Here is a 15,449-nt window from a genome sequence, read left to right on the forward strand (position 1 = left end):
AGCAATATATACAAAATATACCAGTATGGTAGCATGGAATTTAAACAATCTGCATGTTTTCTCAGCTCATGGTCACCAACAATAAGATCTGACATGCTACAGGACAGGTTGCTAGGGTAGTATTCAAGAAATACACCAATGGTTTTAGATATTATGAAAATGTCACCATTTATTTTTGGAACAACGCAAAATGAAAAACAAACACAAGATTTGTTGAAACATAATATTTGTTGCAACTAACTGAAAAAAAACTCCATATATGACCCACAGCTCTAGATTTTTCTAAGAGGAAACAAGTGAAAACATAATCATTTCAAAACCAACGCAGTTTAATGACCCAAGCTCTAGGTTGCTTCATGTGGTTTTTAACTTATTTTAATAGGGAACATTCTTTTAGTCCCTAAAAGTCCTATTTTTAATTTGAATGCATTTCAATCCACGCACATTGGAGCATGCATTGCTTAATTATTTCTGTTAGAAATGTCTACTGAAGCCGGAAAGCATTAGTATGTAAAAGTATGTAGCACCAAGCATCAGTGCTCAGATATCATACATTGACTCCTGCTACCCCATAGACTAAAATGGAGTTCCACCGAGGTATGCTCTCTTCTTTATGTGGAGGTAGCTGGGGAGGAGATAAATGACACAGAACCCCTTTTTTCTAACCCTATTAACTAATGAACCCCTGCATCAATGTGCATGCAATAAAATAACAGATGGACATTGCATTCAATGTAAAAATAGGGCTGTAGTGCTCCTATTAAAAAGAAAATAGCTAAAATTAACTAAATTAAAATGATAGGGACACCAGAAGGAAAGTGTTCTGAAAAGCACCTGTCAGAAATTAACAAGTAAGTATTATTTTTGTGGATAGTTGGGTGCATGTGGTGGTTGAGAAGACCCTCTGATCTCCCCTGACTGGCCCAGTTAGGTGGAAAAGCAATGGAGGTGTATGCATTAGCATCACAGACCTCCATTACTGGTCTCCCTTTGCCTATAGTTGGCTATTCTGTTGGGCCGTCAAGCTCCTCACAATCTCCTGCCACCTCTTGCCACATCAACCACCTGAAATGTTGGGGGCATGCCTGAATTCTCTGTTTTTGGAATGAAAGAAAACCACGGCACCCACAGTCAGTCTATGCTATTTGGATGCACAACATTGGGTTATATGTCACAACTAGGCGTTCTTCACAGATAGATAAAATCAAACAACAAAAATACCAGTATTTTTTGTAAAAATGGTCTATTAACCATTACACAGAAAGAATGCAAAACTGACTCTGACAGAGTGATTTATAAAAACAGGTGCAGCTGAAGCCACACATGTATTTAACGGACAAATGCAACTTATAGTTGATCCTATATTTCCTTGACTTGCTGCCAGGAAAAAGGTTGTGACACAGCTCGCAATAGTTTTTAGCAGTTGGGATATTGTGCAGTTGGAGTAGAACTACGTGTAAAGTGGGGATGAGGCACTTAAACATTTCCACAACTAATTAACATAGATTAGGAAGCAATAAGGAAACACTTATTTGGAAAATGTGCAAGAAAAGACCAAATGAGAAAACGGAAATCCATGTCATTTCCTTCCTGAGTGTGTGAATCATAATGCCAATTCTGTCCAATTACACAATTTATGTATAGCTGGCACTAATTGTAATTAATACAGGCCAAGAAGACAAACAGGGATTTTAGATCATCCAATTAATTGTGAAATATTACAGATTTTTTTAAGGGAAAAAAATTTACCCATCTTCTTCTCTAAAGATCAGTACAACCACAAAAACTGTAATAATTATAACAGTAAAAATAGAATTAAATAATCCCGGTGCTCAAGCCAAGGCAATGGAGTTCAAAAAATAAAAAGGTAATATATTTTAAAAATGAGAACAACCTGTTTGTGAAGAAAACTCTTGATCACAATTTTCCCGAGCAATATCGTAATGAAAACAGCGTTAACATGCTCACTGTGAAATAAAATGCATTTTATGAAAAAGCAAATAATTTGTTATGATTATAATAATTTTTTTGTAACGCGCATTTGCTTTTAACGTCTCCTTGAATAAGGGTTCCCAGAATTTTCGATTTTTATGTTCTCTTCTGTAAGGACCAGAGATAACCAGTTTATTCTGAATCTCAAAAATTACCTGGGCATGTAAGGGTTAAAATATCAGGAAACCTCAAGTTTATTCTGAATTCAACGAGTAACGAAGTGAAAGAACGTTCCAAAATGGTTAATTGTACCTTGTCCAAAGTAAGATCAGGTTTCCCTTCGTCATTTAATATTTAACTTTCTACTCTACTCCACCCTCACTTTTGTTTATTGTTAGTTTTACACGGCAAGCGGATTTATTCTTTAAATATGTGACATTATACGAACCACTATTCAAATTTCACAATGATATTTGTAAGTTGGTAAAAAATACCAGTTCAGTTCCCATTTTCACTATTGCCTACTCACATTTGTATTCTCAATGGGTGCACTGCATGCACCTAATCTCCCTTACCTGGGGCACTAAGAGGTAGGGGTGTGTAGGTAGGGTTAATTTGTGGACCAGGCATTGAGGGAGGGGGGAGAGGCATAAGATAGACTTTTAGCTTCTTCAAAGAGTTAATTTTACTCTAGCCCCTCATCTCAATGGCCAAGGGTTATAGGTGTGATCGGTATCTTCAATACTTATTAATTTTTTTTTATAATTTTCATAATCAAGACTTTTTATGTGCAGTTGCGATCCCTCGATGGTTGTGTATAAGGCATTTCTAAGAAGATTCATTTTATGCACATATAGGATATGTAACCCAACTTCTGTCCAAGTCCACCATTACAACTGGTTTTATTTGATAATTTAGTCAATTATTGAAATCAGCTGATAACTATTGTTGAGAATACATTATTATGAATAACCTCTTCCTCACAAGTTAGTTATGCATGTTCAAAACTGTTGTGACACTATATTTAATTTAAATGGGGACATCCAAGCATGCACTTGAATGAAAAGTTACAGCAGCCAATCAGTGGCAAGAATCATCAGACAATAGAAGAGGAAGGCAGCTGCAGTGCTGCAGTATATACAGATATATATACAGATAAGTGCTTTTCTGTTTTAGAATGTGTATTAGAGTAAAGACTCTTCCACCATGTATTGGGTAAGGGATGACATTGAAATGTTTGCACCATACCATTGGAGGGCTCTTGTCAGCATATGAAGGAGCGAATAGCTATCCATGTACGAGCACCAACAGGGTATATTGCTCATTTATGTTAAAACTTGGCCTGATCTACTGCAATAAATAGCTTGAATCAATTACTTAGATATAGTTCCTCCTAAAAACCTACTATACCAGGCCTACCCTTGTAAGTTCCCGGTTATTTCCTCTATCGTTATTATCATACAGTATATGACAAATATTTAGTTTTTGTTTCTCAACATCATATAAAATGGTCGCTATCTGTTTTTTTTTTTGCAAGTAGAGAAACCAACGTCTGAGTCTGTATACAGCGGTAATATCGGTAGCCATGAGTCTAATTTTTCCAGCAAGAACATTCTTAATCTGGATTAAACACTGTTTTCCTTTGATGAAATGAATGGTTCTTCTATGAAATTGTGAGGTGAAACAATCCATCTAAAAGTTCCAAATCTCTATTCCAAGTACGTAATTCCAAGCTTACCAACCTTGGTGAATATGGTCATGCTTCTGTCATTTAAGCAGAAACAAAGGAAGTTTTGTAAGATTCAGCTTTCAAGATGAAAATGTTCCCTTGCTTTCCTTCATGCAAAACCACTTGCTGCTCTAAATGCCAAATTAGGTTATTTTTGAACTCCGTTCAAATCAGATCATTTACAGCTAATGAAGTAGAAAAATAAAGAAAGGTAACTTATTGCCATTTAATATATTTTACAGCTATTGGCCAAAATAAGTAATGTATTCAGGCTTTTTTAGGACGAAACAAAATCTTTATTTAGAGTGCAATTCCACAGCATCACAACACAAGATTAAGCGTTTATAAAATGCCTTTTTTAATCCACAGGTTTACTTGTATATAATTTTAAATAGATAGTGCCAATGGGGGAAAAGACCCCAAAAATATTATTTTGTCTCAATTTGAAAACCATCCTATACATCTAGACTCTTCGTGTATTTTCACAGACTTATTATTAGACTAGAGCAAATGGACCAAAAACACATCAGATGAACTTTTGTTTAGTTTTTTTTTGTCCATTTGTTTTTGGACAACAAATTACATTTCTTGCACTTTCGCTTACAGCAAAAATTAGAGGGCTTTTACATCTAAAAAGTAAATTCATTGTCACTCACTCGAATTCAACTCTAACGCTCTCTCTGAATGTCTCCCTACCATCTATGGTCGTGTGCCCTGCCTGAGGGCTTCCTGCCGTGTGCCCTGCCTGAATGTCTCCAGTCCCTCTGCCAGTCTAGGTACAGATCAGAGTCCGAGATGCCTGTCCCTTATCTGAGTCTGAGGTGCCATCCAGCCACAATGTTCCTCATAAGACTTCAGCTGTGTTCGCAGCCACAGCGCCCCATCAAGAGACTTTTCATTCCGTGTATTTCCTACAGCTTATATCCTTGTTCTGCTGTCTAAACCAGTCCTGTTTGCATTATCCGACCAGCTAGCACACTCCAATACAGACTGTTTCCTAAACAGCTGTGTGTTTTCTCTTAGCCTGCCTGTATCTTCCTGTCCGGCATCATGCAGACAAAGACCCAGATATCCCCTGCAACTGGTCTCCTACCTGACCTGCTTACCCGAGTCCTGACGCCATTGGAGGAACGGGGAGAGGGTGTCCCCAGGAGGCTCCATCATTTTGTGAAAGTTTACAGTGAGGTTACTTGGGCAAGAGGGTTGAGCCTCAGGGTGAAGTATTATGGCAGGAGACCCTGCCGCACAAAGGAGATTCCTCAGCGACATTAACAGTGACATCACTGGGGAGGAAAAGCATGAACTTGTTTTTGGAAATTTAAAACCCCTTTGAATGTAATGGTTCTCAATTAATGTGCTGTCGCATTCAATCTGACAGCTTGGAGCCACAAATATTGGTCCTAGACATCAGAAGGGAGACCAGGCTGTCATTTTTGTTCACAGCACAGGCCTTCCACATGACCACTATTTTTGATTTTCTATCATTAATTATTTTAGAAAACAAATTCAGAAGTAAATATATACATACTTTAAAATACCACTATGCCTGTATAAAAACACTCAATGTACTGCCTTAAATTGATACTTAGTTAATTAAATGTGTAAGGCTGCTAAATGGGTGAAATGCTAATCCTGTTCTAAAATGTTAACAAATGTAAATATGAGTTATTTGAATTAGTTGAGGAATTTCTGTCTCTAATACGGGACAGGCCTGTGATTCAACAACAACTGACATGCTGCTGGACCTTCTAGCTGAAAAGGGTCAGAAAAAGTTGGCATGATTAAACCTCTACTCATTTACAGGACTAGAAATCTTGGCACAAGTCTATGTGAACCATCTGACTCCCTTTGAGCCTGAGTTTAGCAGTCTTATATTAATTACAGAGTTTATAAGGTTCAACCACATCACACTTTCACATTCTGAACTTCTGACCAGTTGGATCTTTCACTCTACCGCCAAGAAGAAAACTCCCTTATGCAACTAAAAAGGAAAGTAGAATGGATTTCATCCAAGTGATTAATTAAGCTTTTTTGGACAGATACCCAGTTATAGTTACATTTGTATTTAAGCCGAATGAACAAGAATTCATGTCATAAGCTTTTCTATCCTATCGTTCAACATCCAGACTCAAAAGACTCACAAACACACAGAGAGGTAATAATAATGAATAAAATCTAATGGGGAAGGTACAATGTTATTGTAAAGGATCAGGGTCTTAAAATAATTAACATTGTTGTCAAATATTTTAATTTTAATTACTAAATGTGGAAAATCTAGCCATACTGACTATATTGTATAAATAGTTTGCTTTATACATTTTAGATAGAATAATTTAGACTAAGAAGGAATCTGGTGCCACCTAGAGGCTTATAAGAGCTATAATAATAGTTATAAAACATTTAAGGTTATTTACCAGTTCACAACAGTGTTAGAACCTAATTTACATCGTGTAAAATAAGGTATATCACAATGTACATTTTGTCATACTCTACTGCAGATCAGGCTATAAAGAACATGAACTAAATTCACTCAAGAGGTGCCATATGAGAGCAAACTGGAAAATCTAAAGTTCTTTCTTTTCTTTCTATCCTTCCTCAAATCAGGTCTCTGGTTGAGAGTGTATACAGCTGATTTTGTGAGCGTGGCTTCTGGTCCATTATTTTGTCTTTACATACAGTAGGTGGTATTGGGAACCTGTCCAGAATGCCCTCACTTCACGTCTTTTTTACTTTATGTTCAAGTACAGAAGAACGTAGTACCAAGTACAAAGTCGTCTGCCATTTTACTCCCTGGCAGCCTGGCTGTGTAATAAATCTGATAGAGGCAAATCTCAGTACTTAACTTCTTTTCTAAACTGGCAAAACCCTACTCAAATAAACATTAACTATTCATTAATTTTCAACACAAAAGAAAATAGTTCAAGGGTATTTCCCGACCATGATATAATTTCATAGTTCCTTAAAAGAAATGGCCCAGGACTAAAAGCAGAAGACTACAAACCTATGTCTCACTTTAATTCTAATTGGCAGAGGCCCAGTTAATTGTGTGTGAAATGGCTGCAGACATCTTTCTACAACAATAGACCTTTGCACAACCATAGTCCTCTAGGGCCACAAACAGACCAGGCAGCTGTTTAATATTTCCTGAAAATAAATAATTTCATTAATGTTTACTTGAGGTGCCTGTGCTCAAGCTGGGACATCTGAAAACTGTGGCCTGCTTGTAACCCTCAAAAACTGGAGTCATGCACCACTAATGCAGACCATCTCTCAACTTGACGTCCATAAAAAAGCAAGATTAAAAGCTAACACTTACAAAACTGCACTTCAGATGTCCCATGCTTTGTAAAGATCTTTGCAATATCTCCTAGGTACTCAACCTTCATAGAGTAAGATGTGGATGAGTGGCATAAGCTTTCAAGACCTTAGAGGATAATAGTTCCAATATATGTGTGTGCCTGTACATTACCTCTCAAACATGCATTCACCTTTCTATAGATGTTCAGAGAAATATCATTAACAATTACGGTTTATGGTTATGGAGATATGGTTTCGGGGAGACGGTAACCTATTTTAATTTGGATTACTTAAAAAAACTATGATTACCTGGTTGCCATCCTGCTGGTTTAGCTGTGCTTGTTGGGCCACTAGGTTTGAAAGGCGGCGGAGACTTATAGGAAGCCGTCATATTCTTAGCAGGAGCAGCATTGTATGTGGTAGCTGGCGTGGGCTCCTGTACATCACTGCAAGTAACAAAACAAAGTACATATTTTATACCACAATATACAGTTCCCTGCAGTCACTACTGAAATGGTACTCTATGGTACGAGGATCCATTTCCTTAAATAATGTATTGGACCCTGATAGTGGTGGTGGGTTACCAGGTCATCTGGTTCACCACCAAGCTAATAATCTTTTCACATCTCTGTCACCATAATCATATAGTAAAAACTACCAAAAAATATCCCACACTGCAGTATTAGCTGTTCAAAAACTATATAACAAAACATAAAACAAGAATTTTAATTTCTTCTCTTACCCGTTTGCTTCATTGCTTCAATTGGATCCATTCACAAACGTCAGGTTGATTTATTTTACCCACTAATTTACACATTTTATAAAAATCCCGTTAAAAACCTTGGCCTTTTCTTTTGTCGAAATTAATACGAACATGGTGGACACTTGGTACAATTCAAAACAATTAAACTGTCTTAGAAAACCAGTTAAACAAAAAAAAGATATTTACCTTAAAAAAGGTGTCATGTAAACAAGACAAGACAAATGAATCCCCTCTTCCTTACAATTCTTCTCAACATTAAGAGTAAATAACAAATAAAAAGCACAGGGGATCCATGTAAACCAGTGGGGTGCTGACATGTGCTTTCTTTTCTTCCCCAGTGGGAAAGCAAAGGGACACAAATCCACATCTGCTCCATTCCCGATCTATCCCCCAAAGTACAGTTGTATTACATTAGAGGATTGCAGTTGTCATCAATACACATAAAGCTTCATAGCCCAAGCACATTAAAAGGAGAATCTGATGATCTTGACTTCAACTGCAAATTGCAAATACAAATACAAATATTTCGCGCAAAAAATACTTAAAATTAAAAAAAAAAACAACAACTTGCAAATCAATATTTTCCTATATTAACATTAAAATGATGGACAACATACCAGAGGTAGTTCATAAAATGTCTTTAAAAGTCCATACATTTGTATACATTCACCTCACAAGACCCCAGTAAGCACCTGCCAACTGCATACTGAAGTAGAGTTATCCGACACTGAAGATCACTCTCCTTCCAATACCATTGGGAAGCAGCTGATCCTCCTTTCAATACTCTTGGAAAACAGCTGGTCCCGGCTTTGCACGCAAAACACTCAACATTATTGTATGGGCGAGTTAGGGTATTCACACAGCCACCATAATTGCATTTGTCATGGTGGCTGGACCAGTGGCCATATGTGGCCTCACTTGAGAAATGTTGGTAAGAACCAATATTCTATCAGAGATCAATAAAGCCAACTGCTTGCTGGTGGCTACCTCCTGGCAATATCACATGACCCCGCAGTAGTGGGGTGGCTGGTTATACCTTGTGCAGTGAAATGTGCGATGTTCTGAACTAGATAATTTATAAAGGAGCATATACATGTTTGTATAGATAAAGTTGGACAGCAGTATCCATTGAATTCTGCCTTCTACAAGCAAATGTAGGATATTTCAGTCCATGTTATTGTACAAAAGCGTCAGGTTGAGAGCTGGTATTTTATAGGTGAAGTTGCTAGCAAACTTGTATTCTATCCAGTTTAATATTTAGTTAAAGGCAATAAATAACCGTTTTTGTAGAAAAACACATTAACGCTAAGAGGATTGAAGCTACAAATTAACTATATATTATATACACTTGCTGTAATCCCGACTCTTAATGGTGTGCACATCTAAATCGTTCTTCAGCAATGGGGAGCCATTTAAATTCTGCAGTGGGGGTATCATTTCCATTTTTTAAAATAATTAGGACATATTCGCTGTATCCGATATATTTCTGGTTCTCACCTCTGAAGGTGGCGATTATTCAGAATACCTGTTGATTTCCTTGAAGGTTTTATATCTGGAAAAGGTGGCTTAGTAATAGGAGATATGAGAAGAGCATCCAGAAGAGTGCGATAGACAAAAGGATCGGAGAGTCTGAGCAGAGAAAGGAAAGGGAAACGCATAGAAAGATGTGAAAATAATTATAGTACAAAAAGAGAGAGGATGCTCTAGCTGATAGAAAGCAAACTATGCGTCCCCTCTTTTTATCACACCACAGAAATATTCCTTCATAGGAACGGTTGGACTTTCAGCCCAGGAAGAGACCTTAGCCATCTATCTAACATACTAACTTCTGAGTTTGTCCTGGTCCTAATAGGTAAGATGGATATAGCAATATTGCTCCAAAGGAAGATACAAACTTTTACATCAGAAAAAGAGGTCTCTCCACAAACCTTATGACTTTACATTTCTACATTTTTTCTGTGATGGTCCAATAGAAGGCACTTTTAGCCCGGTGGAAAATGAGTACAACAAGGCCACACACTACTCTCTTACCCCATTACAGCATGTGATCGTGTATATCGAGCTGGTGGGGGACCGAATCTGCCATACAGATGGCAATAAAGGTAAGGGACCCCCACCCTCAGGTAGTGGCCAATATGCCATTTGCTCAGTTTTCCAGATGGCTAGCCTAGGCCTGATAAAAGTCATCACTTTCAATGAAAAGATTAGGAGAAATCATATAGATTGAGCCGATATTCACTTAATTATTTTGTTTGTTTTGCATCGAAAGCTTTCTACATGTTTGCTCCACCAGTGCAAATAGACCTCTCTTTGAATTTTTGTATCTTATTAATTGCTCTGTGACACAGGAGACACTACAAACGCTTTATATTCACGATATACAATAAACCACATTGTGCTAGTATTCGTAAACAAGCCTCACTGACTAATATAGCTGAATACTGATAGATTTACTAATGGTCCCAGACTTTTTTTTTTTTCCAATGTACGTGATATTTAAATGACAGTATACCTTGCCTGGGCACCCACAACGGCGGCTACAGCTGCCACCGCACGATTTTTAGTATTGGAATTCCTCACATCAAGCACGGGAGGAGGGCAGGGTGCAGACTTGGGTAACTTTTCCAAGGGATTGTCGATCATTGCTTTTTTAGTGCAAATACTTACAGGGAAGAAAGAAAAAGAGGAGTGATAGAATAATTGTGAAAGTAAGTTGAGGACTAAGCAAGCTGTCAGAAAAAGCTGTCAGAAAAACGTTTATAGTCATTGAGCAGAGTTTGTGTCTATAAGGTGATTGTTTAAACAAGGTCGTAATCATTAACACCTTTAATGTTTAGTTGTACCTCAACCACTAAAGATTAGTAGTACATTAAAGAGGACAAATATGGAAATAGACACAAAGTGTCGAGCAAGATCTCTCAACAAAAGCTTCCCACGTTGTGAACAAATCTCTCAAAATAATTTAACAGAGCTATACCGTGTATATTATGCTGTTCCAAGAACATTCAAGCGTGAAGAGAGTTTACTTCAGGAATGTCCATGTATTTGTATAAGGAATGTCCATGTATTTATATAAGGAATACTCTGTAACCACAGAAAGTTGGCCATTTCTTGATAGTGCTGTACCTGAATCTGGGTCACTGTGTACTACGTCAAGAACTGGTACAAACTTCTTCACTGTCTGATGGTGGGTCATTTTTATACTGTTGGTCTTCACCTGGTAAAGCTTTATCTTTGGTTGGTCGTGGTAAAACAGTGTACCTGTATCTACAGAACATATTTGGGTTCTAACAATGGCTTTGTTACCTTGTTTGGGTCAAAGATGTCTGAGAATAGACAGCTGAGAACTGGGCAGTTGAAGTGTTTGCTGTAGAAATATCAGTATTTTCATGCCTAACCAGAAAGCAGAATGGCACAGATAAAAGCCAGATTAAGTAGCAAATCACAATGAAGTACAATTTTAGACCCTAATAGATTATTGGGTGTGGTGTTAGGGTATTTATGAAGCAGATTAAACACAAGCCAATCTGAAGTGAATATGGATTAAGAACATCAATTAAACCAATAAAATGTATTTATGTTATGTGGATGTATTGATATTTAAGTAAAAAATTATCTTTTTTAAACAACAAATTGACAAATCTATACCAATATGTGGAGGTAGGTAGTAGTAATTTGTTGTTGGACTTCCCTAAACATCCAAGAAGTGCTAATAGGTTAATTAGGAACATTGTTAGAGGGATAGTCTTCCAATTTTGATGCTTTTTGAAAGTAGGTGCAGAAGTGTTACAAAAATTGAGTGACTCCAGGTTAATAAATAAAGGTTAATAATCAAGCTAAGTGATGTTTGTCAGTGGCACAGAAAATAAATATGGGGCTTTATTTCCAAGAAGTACCTGACTGGGACATGAGAAGATGAACTACTGGTTGGAACCGGATGTACTGGAGACATCGCTAATGACACATGAGGTTCACATGTCTGAGTACCAACACTATTTCTTTGAGTTAGATGAGTCTTCATAACTACTCCATTGCTCACAAGTGCCCCTGAAGTACTATTTTCCAGTAGGGGATCTTCCAATATGGCAGCAGACCTTAATTTGCTAGACATCAACAAAAATGAACAAAAATAACTTTACCAATATGTCATTTACTATAATAAAATCTAATTATGTTCTTGAAAGAAATTATTAACACGTGTATGTATTAAGGTAAAGTCTATATACACAAGCGTATTTTTTTTACCCTGGATAAAACTTTTGTTTAGCTGAACTTCTAATTTTGCGAAATCCGTGGTACGATCATGCTAAGACCGTGGTAAGATCATTCAGGAACGCTGCAAAAAGACCCTACAACGTTCAAATGAACTCCGAAGACCACCTTAGTTTTCTACTAATAGTCAACGTCAAAAGGAAACAAAAAAGAAAGCCAGTGTAGAATATGCCACATGACATAGTTGGTGCCACTTTAGCACCACCGTACTAAAAAAATCCTTTATAATGTCTTAATAAAATAACTTTATCACACTCTGACTTTTGTGTATGTGAACACTTACAGCTTGATTTACTTGCAAAATACCTTTATTATATATATATATATATATATATATATATATATATATATATATATATAGAACTGTTAAAATATGGTCCATTTTGATCATGCTACTCCCTTTTAGCTCTGATAGATAGATAGATCATATGTTGTCCTCTTGATCCTTAGACCATGATACACTTGATAGTGTCCTATAATTACTCATGCTTTGATGAGTTGTATTGCATTTTTCAGTCAGTGCCAACAAATAAACGGCAATTATTTAGGTTTGAAAATAAAATCTAACCTTGTGTAAACCGATGCTGTTTTAGACATTGTAGCTACTTGAGTATTGACACTTAGGACCTGAACAGTGGCGGGTGGGAAAGGAGCACATTTTGGCAGGGATTCCAAAGGATTGTCAAATATAGCCTTTCTACAGAAGAAAACATAGAACAGCATGAGGTTTTTAGGAAAGTGCCATCGGCATTGTGTGCTTTCTTTTGGCACAGCCTCTTGGAAAACTGTTTACCTCCCAGGTGAAGTATTTGATGAAGCGGGTTCAGTAGATGCTTGGGCAGGGGCTGTCGTAATGGAAGACGGTAGACCAGTTTCTGGATTCTCTAACGGCATAGGCTCCGGCCTAAAGTTCAACCATTTTTTTTTTAATTCCAGTGTGGAATAAAGCAGGCACAAAAATACTGAAAAAATCACGGCAACACACAAACTAATGTAAATAGTGAGGAGGGTGCAAAATAATTCAACTGAATGGTATTAGGATATGTGCTGAATCTGAAATAACTGTGGCCAATGTAAAATAGGAATGGGACATAAAAAATACAAATAGCTGCTTTCCTGTTCTCATTAAGCCCAGAAGAAAATGTTATCTTGGAGACAAATGCAGCAATGACTACATCAATTAGAAAAGTTCTATTTTTTTGCAACCCGTTAAGAGAAATGGGTTATTCTATATAATTTATATGGTTGTAACAGGAACACTCATGAACAGCTGTGTTATATAAGGATGGAGCTTATTTATCAGCTGGAAATTAAGCTAAAACTAATCTACATTTTTACAGAAATGGCTCAAATTCTCACTTCTGCTCTGCACCGCTGGGTTTTTTTTTTTAGATTTTCTGTTATTATTGCTGTATCAGACTGTCTTGTGCCAGGAGACTTAGCAGTTTACAAAAATGGACACAGATAAATTATATTTTCTACAATCCAATGTTTTTGGATTTATCTTAATGCTTTTATTGGAAAATCAACTACTATGAAATAGCGATTAGTGGGGTCAAACACAATTCTAATGACTGCCGTTTGTCTTTCGTATGTGATGCCAACATGTTGGTATTTAGATAATTTCTCGTTCCTATCACAATTTGGGTATCTTATTACCAGGAACTGGACTAGCAACTACTTGACAAATATTTTATTGTCCGTTCAATAAATATCAAAGTGTGACAACTGCCTGGTGATGTTACACAATCACCCTCCTGCTACATATTTGGGCTATATTTTGCTACCAACTCCAGATCTTCTCTATTCTAGATTTGTAGAAAGTGCCGGGTGCAAGAGTGTGCATGTCCCACAATTTAAAATCACCTGTGTAATTAGTGCATTCTTCTCATTCGTGATACTATCGGTGTAAAGCACAATACAGAAGTGCATTAGTCTCGGGAACACAAAGCCCACCAGACCTTGGTGAAGAAACCGTTGCTGACAGAGTTGTGCTTGCAGGGAGAAGCTCATCAGTTTGTGTAGCTATTGAACACCTCCTTGTACTTGGTGGAGTACCTTGAACTTCAGCTTCGTCAGGGAAACCTGCAGGTGTGCTTGAATGACATTTTGAGAACTTGAGAGTATCCTTTTCTATCTGGCTGACTATAAAATTATGTATACAACAAGACTATAGACTAACCTCTTTTTTGTCTCAGAAGATATAACATTGTAAAATCACCATTACTATACCCCTGAGGGACCTGACCATTTTGCTGCGCCATGGAAATAGGTGGTGCTTTACAATTAGATCAATGAAATGGCTACCAGCTCAGATAAGATGTACATGGCGTCAATATCAGCGCGGTTTAAGAATTGTCTCATGTTGACTTGCATTTTTAGTGGCCGATATTCATACTAGGAAATATATGACCTACTAATTACTGCCTGCCTGTCATATATGATGTATAATTAGAATGATTAATGCCATGGCTTATTAGAATTGCAAAATGCCCATGTTAGACTCTGTGTCCTGCTGCTTGTTTTGTGTTTTTTCTATTCTGTGTATTAACCTGCATACTAAACTTATTCTCATGACACCAGTCTTGAAACTCCTGGGAAGTATACCAAATTAGACCCCTCACTTAATTCAATATCAGAGTGCATGTCCCTATGTGTCTTGCACAATAGGTATACATGACCCTATATGGCTTAAACAAATCAGTACTGTATACATGTCCCTATGTGGCTTGTAAAATGGGTATACTTGTCCCTATATAGCTTGTACAATGCGTACACATGGACCAGTATTTCTTGGACAGCAGGCATGGTTGGCCCTATACTACATGCACAATAGGTATGCATGTCCATATGTTGCTTGAACAACATGTATGTGTAACCATTTTTTACTCGTACGGTGTGTAATGTCCTTTTTTTCTGTCCCCAAAATGGCAACTCATTCCCATGAACCTTTGGGTGACACAATTCTGCAGGGTGCACCTAAAATGGGCACCAAAGGTAACAGCACATAATCATTAACTTGACATTTTAATTAGAAATAACCGCCTTGTATATTTTATACACAAAGAGTACAGCCTTTGCTCATTCCTTAACACTATCAGAAATAATTAAGTGTCTTAAAAAAAAAAACTTAAAACCACAAGAAAGTGGACATTTTTAGTAGAATCAGTTTAGGTGCCTAAAAAAAATAAAATGAAACGTGATCACTCATTTATTAACTTATAAAAATACCAGTTATAATATTAACGTATTTTAGCAGGGTTTCTTTTTAATCAGATTAAGATTGACACGTGTATATTGTTTCCAATCTTCAGGCATGTGCTTGTTAGTTTACCAAAAATTACCTGATGTCTCCATTCGAAACGTCGCTTTCCCTAAAGTATAAAAAAAAAAAATGCATAATTATATGCATTTTAATGGCGAATCCATTCCTAACGCCAAGGAATGTATATGTAG

The 15,449-nt window shown here is 36.9% G+C and overlaps 1 protein-coding gene across 6 annotated transcripts in view; it reads right to left on the reverse strand.

Annotated features, from left to right (window-relative positions):
* PDLIM5 (PDZ and LIM domain 5) overlaps window positions 1–15,449 on the reverse strand; it is an 89,632-nt gene that overhangs the window by 10,481 nt on the left and 63,702 nt on the right. For 5 of the 6 annotated variants that reach the window (XM_053461585.1, XM_053461584.1, XM_053461583.1 and 2 more), the window contains one exon: window positions 7,268–7,404. In XM_053461585.1, the coding sequence (XP_053317560.1) occupies window positions 7,268–7,404 (137 nt within the window). Of the gene's footprint in view, window positions 1–7,267; window positions 7,405–9,218; window positions 9,351–10,233; window positions 10,384–11,027; window positions 11,115–11,617; window positions 11,825–12,561; window positions 12,691–12,786; window positions 12,898–13,954; window positions 14,250–15,449 lie in introns of those variants that run through there. The other variant, XM_053461582.1, reaches the window with a different exon arrangement.

The sequence above is a fragment of the Spea bombifrons genome, chromosome 1 (genome assembly GCF_027358695.1).
Source record: "Spea bombifrons isolate aSpeBom1 chromosome 1, aSpeBom1.2.pri, whole genome shotgun sequence".
In the NCBI taxonomy this organism is placed as follows: Eukaryota; Metazoa; Chordata; class Amphibia; order Anura; family Pelobatidae; genus Spea; species Spea bombifrons.